This window comes from Pan paniscus, chromosome 1, assembly GCF_029289425.2.
Source record: "Pan paniscus chromosome 1, NHGRI_mPanPan1-v2.0_pri, whole genome shotgun sequence".
Classification (NCBI taxonomy): Eukaryota; Metazoa; Chordata; class Mammalia; order Primates; family Hominidae; genus Pan; species Pan paniscus.
Window position 1 is genome coordinate 193170201 of NC_073249.2, and position 22300 is coordinate 193192500.

Sequence of the window (22300 nt, forward strand, 5' to 3'; positions counted from 1 at the left end):
GGAGATGGGTGTAAGGGGCTTCCTGAGACAGCTCCTGCAGGAGCGTCTGCCCTGGCCTGCACCTCTCTCACGCAGGCTTAATGGGAGGCAGTACACTGCCCAGGCCTCTGAGGACTGGCCTATGACAGTCATGGCTCTGAGGCCTGGCCCTGAAGTTGACACACTAAATCCTGCTCCTCAGTAGGAATTAGGAGCCGCATAGGTATGTGGGGCAGGAGGTTGAGACCTGGGTTTCAGATCCAGCTGAGTTCTTCACTACGTATTCTGCTGTATAGGGAACAGTATGGGATACTGAAGTAGACACATCCAGATTTAGTTTCTAGCTCTGCCATTTACTACTTTGGTGACCTTGGGAAATTACTTCAACTCTCTGAGCCTGAGTTTCCTTATCTCTGAGGGTAAATATACTTCCCTGATGGCATTGTGGGGTGAGGACACGCCTAACCCCAATCTCAAGAAATACTCATTTCCTTCCTTTCTATCTTCCTTCCTTCCTTCTTTTCATCCTTCCCTTCTTCGATTCCTTCTTTCAAGTCTTCAGACTCACTTCCCTTCCCTAAGCCAGAATTCCATCTGCTCAAGGGAATTCTGTTGAGGCCCAGGAGAGAATCTGGGAACCTCTGAGGCTCCTTCCAAATTCAGCCTTCTGCAAGGCTGTGATTCCTTAGACTTATTTTACAGAAAAGCAGGTCCTGAGATGAGATTGTCCCAAGTGGAGAAGGAGGATTGTGCTAAGCTGAGGAGAGCAATAAATGTGCAGTGGGTAGGGTGGAGAGGTTAATTCAGTTTTCATCACCCGTTCTTCTACACTCGGCTTTGGGAAATGTTCCTCAGGCAACAGAATAAATGCCTTTGCCTCTTCTCTCAAATGAACTGGAAATCCCAGTGACATGCTTCTGATTTCCAGCTCCCTGGGCGTTCTGCCATGAGCGGGTCTAGCTGGCCCTGATAACCCTTCATTACAGGGAGGAAGCAAAGGAAGAAAACAAATACTCATTGGATGCTGTCCCCGTGATAGGCACCGGGCTAAACATTTTAGCTACATTATTGCAGCTGAAATCACTCTGCGGTGAGGTTAGAGCTCGGGATTCCACTCCCTGGCTCAGGTCTGCCTTCACCACAGCAAGCTGTGTGGCCTTAGACAAATTGCCCAACTTCCCTGTGCCTTAATTTCCTCGCCAGTAAAATAGTGAAAATGGTAGTACTTACCATCCAGCATTGTTTTGAGGATTAAAAAAGAAAATACTATAAAGCAATAAGAACTGTGCCTGGCTCATAGTTAGCACTGTGTATGTTAGAAGCCATTATCATCATTATTCTTTTACTTTCGACATGAGGAAATAGAGGCTCAGAGGGGTGGACAGCTGGCCCAAACTCACACAGCCAATGAGTGGCATTGTCAGAATTTGAGCTCAGGATTGTATGACTTCCAAATCAATGCCCTTTCCACAACTCTCACCCTCAGTCCAACCTGCCCACTTCTTGGCTGTCTAGAAGGATCTGCAGCTTGCACCCACTCCCATCTGGGCAACCATGGTTTAGTAAGCTCAATAGGACCCCTCGACTAACCCTGAGCAGTAGGAGCCTTCCTGTTGGCGAGGCAGCCCAGGGATCCAAGCAAGGCCTTGGGGCACAACTGGCAGCAGCCAGGGAAGCCCATGCTGGGGTTCCGAGTGGGAAGCACATGCCCGATGCCACGGAACCATCTAGAAGAGATCTGTGCCCAGACAGCAGCCTAGAACCCAGAGACACTGATAGTACTTTGGGGGTTGGTGGGAGAGTAACAGGGGCAGTTTCAGAAACACAAGAGACTCACCCCATCTGTGGCAAACTTAAGGGAAGAAGCCCCTGAGCTGGCAAAGGGACATGGAGGCTGGGAACCAGAATGGAGGCCTCGTTGTGCCCCCTTGGGAAGATTTCCCCAGAGTTGGGACTTCTGATATGACACTGGCTTTCCACTCTCACTGGCCACATCAGACTCTGTTTCTAGGCTGGCCTGGGCAAGGCCACGCTCCATGGACTGGACATTACAGTCTTGCTTTGTTAAGCTCAAGGGTCTAGCCTGATTGTACTGGCCTCTGCTTGGCCCCACTTATCTAGCTGTCTGCTCCTGAAGGATTCAGTGGTGGAGACACAAGTGAGACATAAGCAGACCCAACTTAAGGCACCACCTCGCTCAGAAGCTCCTGCAACAACTGTGCTCTCCCTGCTGGCCAGCGGGGAGAAGCACGCCTCCTCTACTCTGGCTACTGCTACCGACTGTATGGAAGTAGAAAGGGGGAAAACAACAGACTTTGGAGCCAGTCCCATGTGAGTTTGAGTCTCAGAGTGACTCTGGGCAAGTTACTTAGGCTTTCTGAGACTCACTTTCCTCCTTTATAAATCAGGAAGAATAATCCATTGCTCATTGAGTTGTTAATGAGACATAAATGAGATAGTGTATCTAAAATGTGATTTGTTAAGTCTAATACATAATAGATGCCTATTTGAGTGTTTCTGATACTCAGGATGGTTCTTGGGATATATTTTCCCATGGAACAAAAAGCAGACTACTCATGACCACTCGGATTTTATGTTCAGCCACATTAGGGCTCTTATGGCCTGACCTGAAGACCTACCATTTGTTTGAGACCCTGTTAGGGATTGACCCAGCCCTTTAAGCCTCACCCTGAGTAAAAGCCACAGCCAGAGGTGGCTCCATGACACAGCTAAAGTACCAGTGCTCAGCTCTATGACAAGCCAATGGCTGCTCCTAACTTTGGAGTCAGGTATACCCTTTTGCTCCCCCCCCACAAAGACTCATCTTGGATTTTCTAGCCAGCCCTTAAATGGCTCTCTGTGTTCCTGTGGGCTCAGTGTTGACAACCTCTGATGGTGCCCTGTGGTTTCCAGACCAAACCGTACCTATAGTCTTGGCCATCCTGCTAACGACCCCACACGCTTCCCAGCTTTTACTCTATCCAGTCCTCATGCCACGGTACAGCAGCCCCAGCCATGGAGGAAGAGACCTGATCCAGGCTCTGGGGAAGCTGCCCCAGAAGGTCCCTAGGTAAATAGGTTGCTGTGTCACCTGGCCACTTTCTCCCTCCCCACCTGCTTGAGGGACCTGTCATCTCAGGGGAGGGCGACCACGTAGACTGATTGGGGATTAATAATAGCTCCATACAACTGAGGTACACACATACTCTTGGACAAGGCCTTTTGGAAAGTTGGAAAGTATCTGCAGCCGCGAGCAGATGCCAGGAGCACTGGCAGCGTAGGAGACCAGCTGCGCTTGGCAGGCGAATGTGAGCCTGTTTCCCACTCCTCCTGACATTGAGTGCACGGGAACTCACAGTCAGTACCCACAAAGTTCGCCTGGAAGCCGATGTGAGGCAGTGAAGGAAGGCCATGTACTTCATAGGTGTACAGACAGTGCCGGCTCCGTCTATCAACCATTCACTCTCTACCAAATACTTCAGCAGACATCTCCAATAATCTTTACAACCACCCCACAGAGAAGATATTGTCTCTTTTTATGATACGGGAAAGACATCGAGGGCTAGAGAGGCTAGATGAGTTCCCTGAGTTCACACAGCTAGGAAGTAGCAGGGTCAGGTATTTTTAAAGAATAATTTATTAGGCCGGGCGCGGTGGCTCACGCCTGAAATCCTGTGACTTTGGGAGGCTGAGATGGGTGGATCACAAGGTCAGGAGATCAAGACCATCCTGGCTAATACAGTGAAACCCTGTATCTACTAAAAATACAAAAAAAAAATTAGCTGGGCGTGGTGGCGGGCGCCTGTAGTCCCAGCTACTTGGGAGGCTGAGGCAGGAGAATGGTGTGAACCCAGGAGGCGGAGCTTGCAGTGAGCCGAGATCGCGCTACTGCAATCCAGCCTGGGGCTGGGGGACAGAGCGAGACTCCACCTCAAAAAATAATAATAATAATTTATTGAGGTGAAATGCACCTAACATAAAATTACCCGTTTTTCAATGAACAGTTCAGTGGCCTCTGGTACTTTCGAAATGTTGTGCAACCACCACCACTATCTCTGAAATATTCCCCCCCTCCAAAGTAGAAGTCCATCATTTCACCTTCTCCTGAGTCCCTAAGCCAGGTTCAACTTCAGCCTGTCAGCCTCAGCCCCTCCTCTCTCGATAGTGCATTAGCAACGCCCATGAAAATGAGCCCAGGGTGAAGAGGCAGCCTCACCCTCGTCTTCTTCTCTCCTCAGCTCCCTGCGGGGGAGACCTGACAGGACCATCTGGAGTCATCCTGTCACCAAATTACCCAGAACCCTACCCGCCAGGCAAGGAGTGTGACTGGAAAGTGACCGTCTCACCAGACTACGTCATCGCCCTGGTATTTAACATGTATGTACCTTTCCCCCGGGAGGGAGACGAAGGGTTCAGAGTGGCTAGGGGCTCTGGGACCTGGGTCTCCAGGTGAGTATTCACAGGTCTGTAGCAGAGTTCTCAGCTCCAGGGAGGTGAAGAAGCCGAGAGAGAGAGAAACTAGCATTTATTGAACATCTACGTGCCAAGCACTGTGCTCAGTGGTCTCATGCATATCATCACATCTAATCCTTGTAGTAATTTGTGAGGAAGCAATTATTATTTCCTCTCTACCTCTGAAGATACTGGGACCTGGAAAGGAGGCCTTTGTTGGATGCCCTTGCGCTGCCCTCTGCATTCCCAGTCTGCTTCCCCGGCCCCTTCCACCCCACTCCAGAGGTATAAACGGGCGGGCTTGGGTCCCAGGCACCCCCCCATCTAGCTCCTGCACTTGCTTTTCCATTCCTGCTACAGAAAAGCTCTTCAAAAGAACTGCCTCTGCCTTTCTCTACTTCCTCACCTCCCGTTCACTCTCAACCCCCTGGAACCTGGTTTCTGCCTCCATGGTTCTACTGGAAACTCCTCTGATAAAAGCCACCCACAAACTCCTGGTTCCAAACAAAATGGGCCTTTCTGTGTTTTATCCACTCCACCTCTTGATCACCCTTTCCATCCTTAGGCTGCTTTTTCCCTTGGTTTGTGTGAAGTTACTCTTCCCAGTTCTCCAAGCTCCTCTGTGACTTCACGTGGACCTCTTGTTAAACCATCTTCTTTTGCCGGGCTTTGTCAAAACCTCCTCTTCTTCCCCTACACCCCTTTCCTGGACAAGTTCAGTCATTCCTGTCTCCACTCTCCTCTTATAAGTGGAAGACTCCATTCTGCTGCCCACCCTGGCTTTATTCTGAGCGTCAGCCTCGCTATCCAGATGTTGGACATCTCTGTCTGGGGCCTGCAGACACTGCAAATGAGCATGTACAAAATCAAGCATATTTTTTCTCCCCCAGAAGAGCTCTGTTCTGAGCCTTGGGGCTGGCATTGACACCTGCTCTCACGGCTTCTTCCACTAGCAGCAACCAAGGCATGCAGCCTCTATCGCCTTCACTCTCCTCATGTATTTCCTCTTCTCCATCCTCCTAGCTCCTGTCCTGGTTTAAGTCCTATCATTTCCCATCTAAATTACTGCCCTCATCTCCTAGCTGGTTCCTCTGCCCCATCTTGCCTCCCATGCCAATCTCTCCCTTAGCTAGCTGTCAGAGTGATCGTGTCACTCAAAAATGCTGAAATAACCACCCTACTTTCCATTTTAACATCCTCTAATGACAGTGCTCAGCAATAAAAAAGAATGAACTACTGATACATGCAACAACGTGGATGAGTCCCAAAAATATTATGCTGAGTGAAAGAAGACAGACATAAAAAAGTACATAATGTATGATTCAACTCCTATAAAATTGTAGGATCAGCAAAACTAATCCCTGGTGAAGAATTCTAATCAGTGCTGGCATCTGAGGGTAGGGAAGGTTGAATGGAAAGGGGCATTTGGAACTCTCTGGGGTGGTGGGACAGTTCTGGGTCTTGATATGCATGTGTCAAAACTGATAGAGTGGCACACCTTAGGGCTGATCATTTCACATGGTGTAAATCATACCTCAATTCAAAAACAAAGAAACAAACAAATAGATCCTTTATTTTTAAATCCTATCATGGCCCTCTATTGCTTATAATAAAGGCCCAAACTTTGGAGTTTCATTCCAAACAATCTGGTGCTTGCCTACCTCTCCAGTCAGCCCCCCACCCCATCCTAAGCCCACCCCATCCTAAGCCCTAAGCTCCAGCCAGATGGAACTCCTTGCAGTTTCAGGGCCTCATGGATTCTTTCATGCCCTTATGACTTTGCCTCTGTTTCTGCCTTCACAGCAACTTCCTGTTCCCTCCTTGTCCTATCTGTAAGGGTCTTCTCATCTCCCAAGACTCAGTTCAGGCTTGATTTCCTCCATAAATGTTTGATTTTTCATCCTCCCCAAGGAGCCTTGCTTTGTGTTTCTGCTCTGCCTCAGGCTGACTTTATACATTATTTTGTTGTTGATATATCTGTCACTTCCTACAGCACCATCAATTTTTGAAGGCAGAAGTGGTGTCTTACATGTCCCCATGTCCTTGGCACCTTGCACAGCGCCTGGAATATCGAGGGTGCTCAAAATTTGATGATGGAAGGGAGAGACAGAAAGAAGGCAGTTAGTTAGGAAGTGGTGATGCCATCATTTGTGACCAAGACTCACTCCCTCCGAAACCCTTCGCCAGTGACTTTCAAAAGAGCAGATGTCAAGAAGCTGAATTACAGGGGCAAGAAGACCGTGTCACCCAGCCATGGTGTGTTGACCCCGCAACTGACACCAGTGTGACAAGGTGCCAGGTGGGAAGGAGGCCAGTGCGCATCTGGCTCTGTGCCCCATGCCTCCCAGTCCCCCATCCTGTCTCTTAGCCAGCCTTATCTCCTTTGTCCTAGAGATGCATGGCCTCCTCCCCCTGCTATGTATCTTAGCCAAAAGGTAGAACAGTCATTTTACTCTCAATCTCAAATAGAGTACAGTAAGTCCTCAGTATCATCAACAGGTTCTTGGAAACTGTTGACTTTAAGTAAAACAAAGTATAGCAGGTCTTCAAATGTTTCCTTCAATGTCATTTCATTATATTGTTTTTGTTTTATTTTGTTTCTGAGACAAAGTTTCATTCTGTCACCCAGGCTGGAGTACAGTGGCACAATCTTGGCTCACTGCAACCTCTCCCTCCCGAGTTTAAGCAATTCTCATGCCTCAGCCTCCCGAGTGGCTGGGATTACAGGTGCATGCCACCACACCCAGCTAATTTTTGTATTTTTAGTAGAGACAGGGTTTCGCCATTTTGGCCAGGCTGGTCTCAAACTCCTGGCCTCAAGTGACCTGCCCACCTTGGCCCCCCAAAGTGCTGAGATTACAGACATAAGCCACTGTGCCCAGCCTGTATGTTGATGAGAAACAAACAATTGGTTTTGTTATATGTCATTTCACTTAAAGTCATGGTTTCTGAGAGCCTGTGGACAATGCTGAGGACTTGCTGTATCTGAGTATCCCAGACCATGGCTGGGCATGAGCAAATTTGCATCTGAAATCTATTCTCTGCAAGCTCATTTACTTTTCTATTGTTTTCATCTTTGCACACTTGATTGGTATCAATTGCCTTTGTTAGATATACACTTAAGAGTGGAATTGCTGCACCAGAGCACAGGCATACAGGGGGGACTTCAAAAAGTTTGTGGAAAAATTGAATTTAAGATGAAAATAAAAAATATAAACTTTATTACTCAACATAAACTCCATCAAGTTCAAGACACTTTTGTAACCAACTATTCCAGTCATTTTGTCCATCCCTAAAGAACAGAGGGTCCTGGTAATTTAACCATGTCAATGTAGTCTTTTTTACTTTATTAACTGAAGAAAAAATGGGTGCCCTTTAAAGATTTTTTTTAAGATTTGAAAACAAAAAGCAATAAGAAGGAGCCAAATCAGGACTGTAAAGTGGATGCCTAATGATTTCCCATTGAAACTCTTGAAAAATTACCCTTGTTGGATGAGAGAAATGATCAGGAGCATTGTTGTCGGGCAGAAGGAGTCTCTCTCGAAGCTTTCCAGGCACTTTACTGCTAAAGCTTTAGCTAACTTTCTCAAAACAAACTCCTAAGAAGCAGATGTTATCATTCTTTGGCCCTTCAGAAAATCAACCACAAAATGTCTGGAGCATCCATAAAAAAGAAAAAAACCCATTACCTTGACTTTTGCTCCACTTTTGCTTTGACTGTACACTTCCATTCCCTGGTAGCCATTGCTTTGATTGTGCTTTGTCTTCCGGATTGTACTGGTAAGTCCATGTTCCATCTCCTGTTCTTGGGAGAAATGTTTCAGGATCTTGATCCCACATTTTTTAAATTTCCACTGAAAGCTCTGCTTTTTTTTTTTTTTTTTTTTTTTTGAGACAGAGTCTCACTCTGTCACCCAGACTGGAGTACAGTGGCACAATCTCTGCTGACTGCAAACTCCACCTCCTGGGTTCATGCCATTCTCCTGCCTCAGCTTCCTGAGTAGTTGGGACTACAGGCGCCCACCACCACGCCCGGCTAATTTTTTGTATTTTTAGTAGAGAGGGGGTTTCACCGTGTTAGTCAGGATGGTCTCGATCTCCGGACCTTGTGATCCGCCCACCTCAGCCTCCCAAAGTGCTGGGATTACAGGCATGAGCCACCACGCCCGGCCAAAAGCTCTGCTTTTGTCTGCAGCTGATCTAGGCACAATAGTTTTGACACCCATCAAGTAGAAAGTTTGATCAACCTTAATTTTTTAGTCAAAATTGTGTAATCTGAACCAGTCGAGATGTCTATGGTGTTGGCTTTCGTTAGTGCTATTAATCATTGGTCCTATTCAATTAGGACACAAGCAAGATTAATTTTTTTCCTCTCCAACTGATGTGGAGGTCCACCTTGGCAGGCTTCATCTTCATTATCATCCTCTCCCTTCGTGAAACAAGTTATCCATTTGTAAACTGCTGATTTCTTTGGGTCATTGTCCCCATGAACTTTTTGTAAAGCATCAGTGATGTCACCATTCTTCTACCCAAGCTTCACCATAAATTTAATGTTTTTCCTTGCTTCAATTTTAGCAGAATTCATGTTGCTCTGATAGAGGCTTTTTTCAAGCTGATATCTTGTCCTTCTTAATGCCTCACATTAGATCCTGTGCAGACATGTTATAACAAGTTAGTGTGAGTTTATTTTGGTGCAAAAAACTTTTGAACTCCATGCATAATTTTTTCATAATATGCATTTTCCATCATTTTCACTCAAGCCATTCCAGTGGGATAAATTACATTCATGAACTCTAATATTCAATTTGCTCAACTAAGTTTTTAAAATGGATTTTTCTCTCATACCAGGGTCAGAATAGCTAAGGGTTAGGACATTTGTGGGTGCTAGGAGTGGGGCAATAGCAGACCCTGAGGAGAGCTGGAGCACTGGCTTGGGATGAAGGCACAAAGCTAGGGTCCTTCATGGTAACAGGTCCCTTCCTCCCTGAGAATGGCACCATAGTTGGCTCATTCTCTCTTAGAAAATGAGGTTCAGAACAGCACAGTATAAGGACATTAGTGTCAGGTAAGAGAGTTGGGTTTTGGACCTACTTTGGTTGACAGCTTGGTGTCCAGAGTTGGCAACTCATTTTCCCTTCTGTATAAGGAGGACGTTAGGTTTTCAGCTCCAGATTTTTAGACACTAACTGGAATCCGACTCCTCTGCCCCTGAGCCTGCCTCTTCCATCTTCTCATCTGACTGAGGTCATCAGGGCCTCATCTTCTCCCTTCCCACCAGCCAGTCTTCAGGGGTTGGGTACCAGTGGGATGGTGGGCTTGCTCCCTGGGAGGCCCTATGCTTTGGTTGAGCCTAAGACCCTGGCAAAAGCCTTTATTTGACCTTAGTGGGGTGGGGGTGGGATGTTTTTGTTCCCCAGCTTTAACTTGGAGCCTGGCTATGACTTCCTCCATATCTACGACGGACGGGACTCTCTCAGCCCTCTCATAGGAAGCTTCTATGGCTCCCAGCTCCCAGGCCGCATTGAAAGCAGCAGCAACAGCCTCTTCCTCGCCTTCCGCAGCGATGCATCTGTGAGCAATGCTGGCTTCGTCATTGACTATACAGGTAAGGGCCCTGGTGCCAGAGAGTACCAAGGACAGGTCCAGCTAACAAGGCAGAGGGCAAGTAGTGTAGCGTAGTGAGGAGAGCCCTGGGCTGGACCACAGCAAGCCCACACCAACCCTAGCACTGCTACCGCCTGCAGAAACCTGCCTTTCCTGCGGCCCCCATCTGGGCTTAGTCTTTCACCCGTATATTCTCCAGGGGTGGGAAAAAAGGGAACCAGCATTCTTTTTGCACCTCATCTATTTCCAACCACTACTCCTCTTCTCTTTTTCTATGAGGGTCATTCCTAACTCTATTTCAACCTCATAGCTATCAGCTGGTATCTTCCTTCACTCCACTTCACTAAAGAGGATTCTGATATGAGGCACAATCTTCCTCTCCACTCAGAGCTTCTCACCATCCTGGGTAACTTCAACATCCCTATGGACAGCCCATCTAATCCTAGGGTCATGGTGCTTAGACCTCTGTCCCAAGGACACTCCTTGGCCACACTCTGACACCTCGTCATAGACTGGTCACTTTCTGATACCTCCTGATCACATTTGCTCATCCTTCCAGCTGTGCTAATTAAGGCAAGTTCAGTAGTGTTGTGGTAGAGAGCAAGAGTCAACAATTTTTCCCCTAAAAATAGTAAATATTGTAGGTTTACCTATCACAACTACTCAGCCCTACTACTGTAGTGCTAAAGCAGCCACAGACAAAACAGAAAGAAATGGGTGTGGCTGCATTTGAAGAAAAATTCACTTACAAAAACAGGCTGTCCCTGCCCAGTTAAGAGCATTGACTGTCAAATTAATTGGATTGAAAGTTCATGTTTATGACTTAACATTTGCGTGACCTTGGATAAAGCACTGAACCTCTTGAAGCCTCCATTTCTTCCTTTATAAAACGATGGTAGGAAAATTCCTGCTTCATAGAAATGTAAAGATCAGTGAGTCCACACATGAAAGTCCTTGGTACAGTGCCTGGCACATATCATGCATTCTATGATGTTCAAGTATTATTATTAGTAGTAAGAGGAGTTCCAGGCTCTCGAGCACTCCACTGTCTTCTACGCTATTATCTCTTTTTGACCTTTTAGTCTTCCCTAATTATCCCAAATCCCATTATCTAAATCCCAGCTCCCTTCCTTGCTTGATTTGTGAGCTTGGCAAGTATTATCTCTTGGAACATCATCTACAAATTGTTGCTAGTAATAATTATGTTGCAGGAGGTTAAGATTAAAAGATATTTTATACATGCATATTATATATGTGTGTGTGTGTGTGTGTGTGTGTGTATAATGCTTCGTATGTACTAAACACTCTACAGATGCTCTGGGAATGATAGATTTTGTTATTGTTACTATAACCCAGGTTCACCCAGGCCTCATCAGCCTGAGCATACAAATGGGGTCACATTACCAGTTAAAATTAAAAATTTTCTGGCTCATGTTCCCCACTTGCATAACATAAGACCTCAGATACCTTTTAAAGTGTCCCCTAATTAAATATTTCCGGCCACCCCTGGGAATATCTCACATGAGCTCACACATAACACTAATTAGAACAATGGCAAACTTAGTGTTTTCCCACTGCCAGCACCATCCTAAGTGCTCTATATCCATCAACTCATTGAACTCCTCATAGTTCTTGATTATCTCCTGTTTGTCGGGTACAGTTGTAGAAGACTGGTGTGCAAAATGGAGAATGTTTTACTTGTAGTCTTCTTGCCTCACGGGGCTGGCCTAGGGAATGGATATTCTGCCATCCTTTCTTCCTCCAGGCACCTGCCATTTGGTAAACCTCCTGGTCCCAAACCCTCTTCCACACACTGATATCAGCACAGTCAGACACTTTGGAATTCTAACAAACAGAAGCCACAACTTAGACCCAGTCTGGGACCTCCATTGCTCCCACCACCACCATCCCCACTGCCATATCATCACCATTTCTTATTATTCATCTCTTCCTTCATATTCTCCTCAGTAACCTCAATTGTCCTGCCCGCTAGTCCTCCAGGTGCATAAACCTTGCAAAACTGTACCCTTTGTTGAACCCACACCCACACGGCTGAGGACACCCAGACAAAGCTGCACAAACATGATACTTAGAGTCACTACGAGTGATGTCCTTTCCCCCAGCCAAGCCTTAGCAACCACCAGAGCTGCCTCTGACTTGACCCAACTGAGTTCTTCTTGGCAGAGATTCCAAAATTCACCCCAAATGTCACCCCGTCAGCCTCATTTTTTATAAGATGATTTCATTTCAGCTTCCCTGGATACAGTAAGCTATTGGGTAGAAACCCCCTGAGCTTCCTCTCCAGTCACCTTGTTCATGGCTACCTGCCTGTGGCCATCTCTCCCCCAGGTCTTCTCCAAGGAAATTCATGGTCCGAGAGCCATACTTTCAAAACCTCTTTCCCAGTGAAGTTCTTTCCACTTTTGCCTATTGACCCAAGGTGGTATCTAGAGGGGTCTTTAGGTCTAAACCATAACCCAGGGAATAAGACCTCCCCATCTGCCATCGGAGCCAGCCAAGCAGCCAATTACTGGAGAGAGGGGAGAAGAGAGGCACATCCTACAGACATATCCCCCATCACCCTATTAGGATCTGTAGTGCAAGTACCAAGATAAAGATAACTATGTGTGTTTGAGGGGTAGGGGGTGCCTGTTGGAAGCCTCAAGCATCCTTCATTATTTCATTCGTTCCTTCCTTCCTTCCTTCATTCCCAGACTACACACCTCCTAATATTAGTCACCCTCTACTATCTCCCTGGGCCTCTGGTCTAGTAGCCCATTTGGTGGAACCTAGGGACCCCTACCTTACCCTCTGGTCTGCTTCTGCCTATGCCAGGATCCCTGGATTCCTGGGATGGGTCTACTTTGCTATCAGGTCCCATGGCTTTGAGGATATTTTCCCATGTACACTGTCTTTCTTTATAGGGTAGGCTCCATCACTTCATAACTGTATGCCCTGAAACAAGTTGCCTAACTCCTCTGAGCATTGCTTCCTCATCCATGAAAAAGGGACAGTGACACTAAACGAAGGAGTTGTTGTGAGGGTTAGCACATAGGCACAGCATCAAGCAGAGTGCCCAGTGCCAATAAGTGCTTGACATGTACTTTGATCCACCCACTTTCATCCCACCTCCGTTTTCCTATGTCACTGGTATTGCATTTGTTGTGCCTTTGTTTGGAAGGGAGAATGGGGCTAACCCAGGGGAACACAGTACATGTTCTTTTCTGTTTACTGAAGATGTAAAGTGTGAGCATAATGTTTTGCACATGTAATAAGTGTGGGATATTTATAACATGAATATTTGTGATAGACGTATGTGTCCCATATGCTTTGCCAGCCCATAGCAAAGAATTTAGACATTCCACACCCTGTAAGTCTGGAGAGAACCATAGATGGAGAGGCAGCCCACTGAGGACCTCCACAGGGAGGCAGGGCTGGGTCCTCAGGAAAAGCAGAATTGGCCTCTGCATCCAGGAAGCATCTGTGTCCATGTCTTTTAGAGAGATCCAGGGCTCTGCTAAAACTGAGAGTCTGGGTATCCTGGGAGCTGTGGCTTCAGGGGTCTTGCTTAGGGAGGTGAAAGGGGCCTATGAGAGCCCCACATAGAGAGATGTTGCTGGACTCAGTTGGGCTTAGCACAGGGGAAATTACTCTCTGAGATTAACCCTTCCCCTGACCCAAGGCAGAGAGACCAGGAGCCTTTCTCCACACACAGCTTCCCAAGTGAGAAGCAGAAACAGTTTGGTAGAATCTTAGGAAATATCAAAAAACCACTCAGAGCAACTTAAGCAAACAAAGGGGTAACTTATTATAAAAACACAAGAAACAGAAACCCACTCAAAACAATCTGACACAAAAAGGAGACATGATTATGAGAAAACAACTAACAGCCTAAGTAACTTAAGCTAAAAGGTTTCTATATTTTAACAATACAGATAACAATAACTCTGACACAAAAAAGCAAAATATTTTTAGAATACAACAGCCCAAGGGCAGAAAGCATAAACTCCCAAAGGACTGGAATCAGGATGGCAGAGGCACAGACTGAGACCATCATCCACACTCCAGAATTGTTCTCTCTCCTCCCTGCCTCCTTCTGAGCACTTGCTACATTCTCCCCTCCCTGCAGATCAATTTTCCTTGCTTTTCCATTCTCCTGGGATAAATGTGGCTGTCTCACTCCTGACTTTTGTTTGTTTGTTTGTTGTTGTTGTTTTCTTTCTTTTTTTTTTTTTTTTTTTTTGAGACAGAGTGTCACTCTGTCACCCAGGCTGGAGTGCAGTGGCGCAATCTCAGCTCACTGCAACCTCCACCTCCCAGGTTCAAGTGATTCGCTTGCCTTAGCCTCCTGAGTAGCTGGGATTACAGGCATGCATCACCACACCCGGCTAGTTTTTGTATTTTTAGTAGAGATGGGGTTTCGCCATGTTGGCCAAGCTGGTTTTGAATTCCTGACCTCCAGTGATCCACCCACCTTGGCCTCCCAAAGTGTGATACAGGGTGTGAGCCACCGTGCCCAGATCACTCTTGGCTTTGAATCACTTCCCAGTTTATATTCCAGTTTCAGATCCCAAAGGATCATCTGAGGGAACAGGCTTAATTCAAGTATCCACTGAGCAGCATCGTGGGATTAGGCTTTTGCAGAAGGGGCAAGAGCAGATCAGGCATTTTTATTTATTTATTCATTCGGTAAATACGAATTGAGCAGCTACCATATGCCAGACCTTCTTACAGGGGCTGAGAACAGACCAGGAAACCAAAGTCTCTGCCTCCATGGAGTTCACATCCTCGTGACAACTAGACTGACGGACCCTTCTGTAGATGAGATGTTGGAAGCCCACCTGGTTCTAAGGCAAAGAGGGGTGGGTTTTTAGATGTCTCTGTTCAGTTGCTTCTGAAGGGTGACTGTAGTGTCTTAGTCATCTCTGGGCAGACTTTCTAGGAGATGATTCTGAATGCAGTCATGTCATCTGTGGATTTCTATTAGACCATTGATCAGAGGCACTTCTATTCTGAATTCATCCTCCTGGGTGGCTTTACCCTTTGCTAAAAGGAAACAAAGAACAGCAGGGATCCTGTGTTTTGGATACAGTTACTAAAATGGAGTCACAGGGAGGTTTATGTCTTTCTCCAGGCCACGGATATCAACAGAACCAGTGGGGTGGAAGGACCTTTATTCTCATATACCAGCATGTGTGGCAGCCTTTTCCTAGGCAGGAATGTGCTGAAACATCCACGCACATGCAAGACATATTCATTCATTCAACAAATGCTTGATGACTCCTACTTCATGCCATGCCCTGTGCTGGGTGCTGAGAATACAGCAGGGAGCAAAGTAATCATCGTCCCTACCCTAATGTAATTTACAGGTGAGTGAGGGAAACAGCAAGAAGTAAGAAGCATAAGAAGTTAGGAAAGAAAACAACAGGCTCCTCTGAGAAACAAATCAGAAGGGTTGCTGTGAAGGCCTCTCTGAGCAGGATCCATTTAGACAGAGCCCTAAAGGTTAAGTAGAAGCCCTCTGTGCCAGAGTGGGGGCCAGGGGCGTTTCAGAGGGAAGAGTTTGAAGTGTGTGTTAGAGAATCTGAAAGAACACAGGAAAGACCAAAGTGAATCGATTTTTAATGGAAGGTCCTAAAAAGCATGTATTTTCTCTTTCAAGCCCTTGGAAGTAACACTGTGGGCCTGGAAGCTACGGCCACACCTGCTACCACCCCTATTCCCACCACCTGCTGCTGTTATGGGTCATTCTTCTTAAATGCAAATTAGAACTGTCTTCCATTCTGCCTCCTTTTAAAGGAATGCATGTTTGTTGGAAAAATTCCAACAATATATAAGCATATAAGATATACTCTTAAAGACTTAGCATGCCCCCAAATACCATCATCCCATGCAATACCATTATTAACAGCTTGGTATCTCATTTCGGATACTTTCTATAAATATAAAGTAATGTAAAGTCTGTATCAGGAGTTGGCAAACTTTTTCTGGAAAGGGCCAGAGAGTAAGTATTTTTACTCCAGATGGTCTCTGTTGCCACTGCTCAGCTCTGCTTCGTAATGCTAAAGGCAGCCACAGACAATATGTAAACAAATGGCTGTGTTCCAGTAAAACTTTATTTACAAAACCAGGCAGCCACCGACCTGTGGGCTGTAGTTTGCTGATCCCTGTTCTATATGAATGAGACTGCACCATATGTACTCATCTATAATCTGATTTTTTTGTATGTGAGCCCAAGAATAGATCTTGGACTCCTTCCCATATCAGTATTCAAAGAATAGTGCTATTCTTTTAAAAGGCTGCTAGTGTTTCAGTAGATGGCCCTAATCCACCCTTTGTAACCAGTTCCTTACTGGTTGAATGTTTGGGTTATATTCAGATTTTTGCAGTTATAAGGTTTGGAAGTAAGCCTCATCTATTAGGACCAGAGAGAAGCTGGCTCTTCTCATTTTCCCATTTTGAAGGGCTTGGGTTTTATTTATTATAATCACCATGATGTTTTAGTCATTTAGTGTTATCATTCACAGCTGAGCTTTGGTTTGGCTGACTAAAGACCTGATTTTGGTCTTAATTCTACCTCTAAATAGCTGAAAGGCTTGGAAGACTCATTTGGCCTCTCTGATCACCATATTCCTCATCTATAAACTGAACATGACCATAACCGGCCCTGCCTTCTGCAGAGGGTATTGTGAGACACAAATGAGACAACGGCTTGGAAAGTGCCTTGAAAATTATGAAATGATATTCCTATGTAAGGGGCTATCATCACTGTCATTATCCATGTCATTATTATTAATGTGGTAATGCTTGGGATGATGAGCTCATCTTTCTCTTACGTGTGAGTAAATATAGAATAGAGTCTGTAGTTGGAATCGTTGATGTGGTTGTTGATTTTCCAAGCCTCAAAGTATTCAGCCAAACAATTCAGCAGCCATTTATTAAGCCTCTATTATGTGCCAAATAGGGCTAGCCTTGGTGCCAAGTTCTGTGCTAGTTGCCAGGGTTATGAGAAGATCAGGTGATGAACCTTCTCCTCCAGGAGTTCAGAACCTACTGGAAAGAAATACCCTTACCCAAGTTACCAAAATAGCGTGATACATGTTATAACCAGGGAAAGAAAAACAGAATTCTGCCAGAGAGAAGGTGGCATTAAAAGTGTAGGATTTTGCCACACAAATAAGGAAAGAAAGGACATTCTGACATCTGTAAAGTTCTGGGGCAGTCATACCCAGCTAGGGTCCAATGCTGGTGCAGCAGTTACCCAAAAACACAGTTGCCCGAACAAGGTAGACATTTGTCAGACTTCCTATAAAAGAAATCTGGAGGACAGCGCCCAGGATTGATGAGGGAGCTCCACCTTGGCTGCTTTTGTCTCCCTACTCTACCATGCTAGTCCATGGATCCCATTTCAAGGTTATCTCTGATCCAAGATGGCAACTGAGGTTCCAGCCATCATGTCTGAGTTCCAGACTGAGAGAAGGAGGAAAGATGCAAGGAAGGAAAGGCCAATAAGCATTTCCCTCAGCTGAGTCAACTTCCCTTAAACAGTCTTTTTAAAAGTTCCACAATAATCCACTGAAGATATTTGTTAAGTGCCCACCACGTGACAGACACTAGAATATGGCCGTGAACAAAACTGAACAGCTGCCCTTCTGAAATCTATATTCTAGTGGAGGAAGACAGAAAAAAATAAGGTCAATATAGAGTCGATGAGAGAGTATTAACTGCAGTGGAGAGAAATATAGCAGAGGAGGGTGTTGGGGGCATTGGGGAGAGGAGTATTGCAATTTTAAGTAGCTGCTCAAAGAGTGTCACTGAAGGAGAAATTGAGCTAAGTCCTGAAAGAGGTAAGACAGGGAGCCACAAAGACCAGAGGCCAGTGTCGTTGGAGCAAAGCTAGCATAGAGACGACAGGAGCTGAGGTCACAGAGGGGACTATTGGGGCCACATGTGCAGGGCCTTGAAGGCCTGTAAGGATTTTGGTTTTACCCCAAGTGACACAAGAGGCTATTGGATTGTTTTCAGCAGACATAATCTAACTCGTGTTTACACAAGGAGGCTGGGAAATGTAGAATTTAGCTGATGCCTTCAAGCTCTGGATAAAATTGGAGTTCTGTTATTAATGGATGAAGGTGGGGAAAGTGGTTATTGGGGACTACAGCTAGTTTTGCCTCTTATGAGCTGTGTGAACTTTGATTCCAAGTTACTTAATTTTTCTGAACTTTAAGATTTAACCCACTTCGAATTTATAAAAAGGATAGATGAAACAAAAGACATGATGACAGGTCCCTGGATCTCTATGACTCACATATGGGTCACCCAGTGGCCAGTTCTATTCTGGCCAGAGATACTAGGCATATGGAGAAGACAGATTTGATAAAGGAGGTCAAGGCAATGCATCACGGGGCACATGAGGAAACCACTGAGGAGTGCCCTGTGATGAGTGGCCATGTTCTCGGTCCCACTTGGGTTTAAATGCAGTAGTGCATCCAGAGCTGCTCCACTCTCAGCTGCAGGCAACAACTTAAGGTGCAGGATCTTCTCACATGCTCCTGTGCAATAGTGAGACTCTCAGAGTTCCATCCCATCAGTCAACCAGATGATTGGCAGCTGAGTGACAGCCTCAAGCAGTGGCCGCCTCCTGTGTAGGTAATCTAAAAGGTACCCAGGTGACAAGGACGGCCCTCAGCAAAATTCCTCCTGAGCCATTCATCTCTGATGAATGAACACTGATCCCTTCTATTCTGGTTCTTCCCTCCTTAACTCCACTCTTTGAATTTCTGGGTCCTTCTGCAAGGACTGTCAGCACCCTTTTGTGAGTCCCCGTCTCTAGACCTCTCTGTTGCCCCCCAATAATGTATCCTCTAAAATGCTCATCAGTCAACCTGATACTCAGTTGCATCTCCCTGGTACTGACTGGCCTCAGCTGTATCCTGTTACTGCCCAGCCCTGGTGACAACCCTCTTGACCATCAGTTATCTTAGAACAAGGAGGACGGAGGAAAGGTAATCATGCATAGAAGCATGAGCATGGGCTCCCAGGAGCTGCTCAGGATTTCCAGCTGATGGTGAGGGATGCTGCAGAGTGTCCTACTCCAGAGATTTGGGACTTGGACTAGTACTCTCAAGCCACAGGCAATGTCAAGAGTGGTCTTGTTTGATGCAGAGGGACAGAGTAGAGGACTGTTTATTCATAAACTGTATGACTGATAGGGAAGACATGTGAGGGTCAATAGCCACATGAAAAAAATACTGTGGTTTTCATAAACTGGCAAGCACCCAATACCCAGTGCAAAGCCCTGGAAAACTGCACTGGAGACATCAACTTATTCCACCGGTCGGGTAACCCAACCTAGAGGTGGAAGTGAGTTTTGTACTTCCTCCCTGAATCTAAGTATTGGTACCCATGCACTCAGAAGTACCTGCAACAGATGGGTATGACTGGGCCTGCAGAACAGATGCCAGCTCCACTCCCTAGCCAGTGGTACAGATGGGGCAGAAGAGAGAGGAAGAGAAAGAGCATCTCCAAAAGCAGACTGTCTGCCCTGCTTCTCAGGTGAACACAAAAGGCCAGGAGGCTGCTGAGTGTGGGGGGTCAAAGATGAGCAAAGTGGTGGGCTGTACCTAAGCACTGACCTTTACCACAATGACCCTGCCGGCAGCTGAGATGTGGTCCAGGGACTGTCAGCCCCCACCAGCCAGAGAAACACATGCTTCCCTTGGGGAGGAGCAAGCAGGGGATGAGAGAGGGCCTCAGGGATTTTGCTGGGGCTCCTTCCTCTGTGGGTCAAGGCAAGAACATGGGGGGAGGAGGGGAAATTGCCCTCTTCAATGTGATTTCCATCCTTCAATTTCTACCCAAATTTAGAGACGTTTCTAGACCTGAGGGGAATAGGAGCCACAGTCACGCATCCCCGTGTGCTCTGTGGCTAATTAAAGTCGGGTTCTCCTCATGGGCACTGGAGCCCAAGAATAGCCTCCTCATGAGCCCTCTGTGTGTGTGCACGTGTTTGTATTTCTTTTTCCCAGAAAACCCGCGGGAGTCATGTTTTGATCCTGGTTCCATCAAAAACGGCACGCGGGTGGGGTCCGACCTGAAGCTGGGCTCCTCCGTCACCTACTACTGCCACGGGGGCTACGAAGTTGAGGGCACCTCGACCCTGAGCTGCATCCTGGGGCCTGATGGGAAGCCCGTGTGGAACAATCCCCGGCCAGTCTGCACAGGTGGTGGAAGCCTGGGGATGGCAGGGGTCTGAGGAACTGAGGGCATGCCAGGGGCAGAGGGTGCTGTGGGCTGGGGAAGGGAGGGGGGCAAGGTCCTCAAGCCCGGCTCCTCCAAGCCTGGCAAACCTGGGTTTGCCGTGGATGTGTATAGAAGTGGCTTATAATTCACTAGGTATGCAGTTCCTGTCAAGGTATCATCTCAGAACCCATGGTGTCCCTACCCCCATTCACATAGATGCTCATGCCCTCAACAGAGGCCCCCAGACATGCCACATCAGGGAGCTCACACCAGGGAGAAGTCATTTAAAGGTGGCTCCTGGACTAGTTCCTAGGCCTAGGGAAAATCACTGAGAGATCAGATATGTTGAAGTAAGGCCCGCAGGGTGTGCTGATTCCAGGTGGGTCTGGGTGAGCCATGGGGGTCCTGACAAGAGAGATAGGAATGAGTATCAGGGCTTTAAGAGCTTGGTGACCACCCATTGAAAAGCCAAGCATACCCCCTTTGTCATGGTAAGAGAGGCAGGCTCAGACCCGCCCCTTGTGGAAATTGGGCACCGTGGAGAGGAACAGAAGGTGGCTGGGTCACATGGGCTGGCCACTCCCCATGGGGTTAGTCCGGGGAAGCTTCAGCTCCCTATTCACACTGACACTCACTGTCCAGGTTAGATGTCAGCCAGGGCCGCAGATCATTTCTAGGCTCCACGTGTAAGCAGAAGAGGTTCCTAATGTGCTCCCTAAGGCTGTGACTTCAGGGACCAATGCCAGGGTTAATAGGTAGAGGGCAAGAACTGACACCTGCCTAAGAGGGCCCTCGGTAGCTTCAGGGCAAGTTTCAGGCCACATGCCAGGCCAGGGGTGCACGTCCTTGGGCAGGGCAGGGTCCGCAGGACTTCCCTTCTCCAAGCTAGGGGCTGCCCACCTCAGGGCAGCCCTACTGGGGCCAGAAGCTCAGGCTGGGGCAGAACAGAGGATGGTCACTGGTAAGAGGCCCACCAGGTCACCTGACTCTCTATCTGGTTTCTCTTTCAGCCCCCTGTGGGGGACAGTATGTGGGTTCGGACGGAGTGGTCTTGTCCCCCAACTACCCCCAGAACTACACCAGTGGACAGATCTGCTTGTATTTTGTTACTGTGCCCAAGGACTTTGGTATGGGTTTTGGTTGTTGTTCATATGTTTTCTGACTCCTCACCCTCATTCCAAAATGAGCAATTCCTCAGACGCCTCCCAATTATATACAGCCCCATTGTGGGAATCGCAGAACAGTCTCCCCAAAAGGACAGCCCCCGAGTGCTGACGTTTCTCAAACGGGCTGCAGAATACATTCCGGACACAAGAGGGCAGAAGGGCACAAGTGAGCCCCGCCAGAACCAAGGGGACAGAGTTGGTGAGAAACTGGCCAAGACAGAGGGAAGGCAAGGTGCCCCAGGGGACTACCCAGTATGGCCCAAGTCCTAAGGGAGGTGCCGCAGATCTAGACCTGTTAGGAACCCAGGGTGAGTGGCCAAGGAGCAGGAGGGAGGAAAGGAATGGGATGGAGCTGGGCTTGAAAGTGCAGGTGAGGGAGACCAGGAGCCACATCATTCTGGTGTCCCATCTGAGAACCAAAGCCTGGTCCAGAAGCTATAGGTAGGACAAGCAAGAAAAAAGTGAAAAGCAGACCAGTGCCCTGGGAAGACAGAGAAACTTCCAGATTCCAAGAGATGTGGGCAGAAAAACCAAGCCAGGCTCATTACCTGGTTGGCAGTGGGGACATTCAAGAGTCCTGCCAGCCTTGGAGGCATTCAGGAAGATGAAGGGCAACCAGGTGACCAGGCTGGCTTCTTTCTTCCTGGATCTCCTCTTTGTAGGAGGACTAACAACCATATCTAAACACAATTGATGTTGGATGTGGCAAAGGACATCAGCATGTCCCAACCACCCAGGGGAGGAGCAGGACGGAGGGAGCAGCCTGCAGAGAGCCAGCTCCTTATTCCCCAAGACAGGATGGGCAAGCACAGAGCAAGGCCTGATGCTTGAGGCGTTCGCCAAACATTTAGTAAGCA

General features: G+C 47.1%; 1 protein-coding gene across 5 annotated transcripts in view; it reads left to right on the forward strand.

The window, feature by feature from the left end:
* The window catches only part of CSMD2 (CUB and Sushi multiple domains 2), a 643453-nt gene that overhangs the window by 501097 nt on the left and 120056 nt on the right, over positions 1-22300 (forward strand). For all 5 annotated transcript variants that reach the window (XM_034960731.3, XM_055095664.2, XM_034960735.3 and 2 more), the window contains exons 28-31: positions 4218-4356; positions 9849-10036; positions 20064-20258; positions 21288-21404. In XM_034960731.3, coding sequence (XP_034816622.3) covers positions 4218-4356; positions 9849-10036; positions 20064-20258; positions 21288-21404 — 639 coding nt within the window. The remainder of the gene's footprint in view (positions 1-4217; positions 4357-9848; positions 10037-20063; positions 20259-21287; positions 21405-22300) is intronic.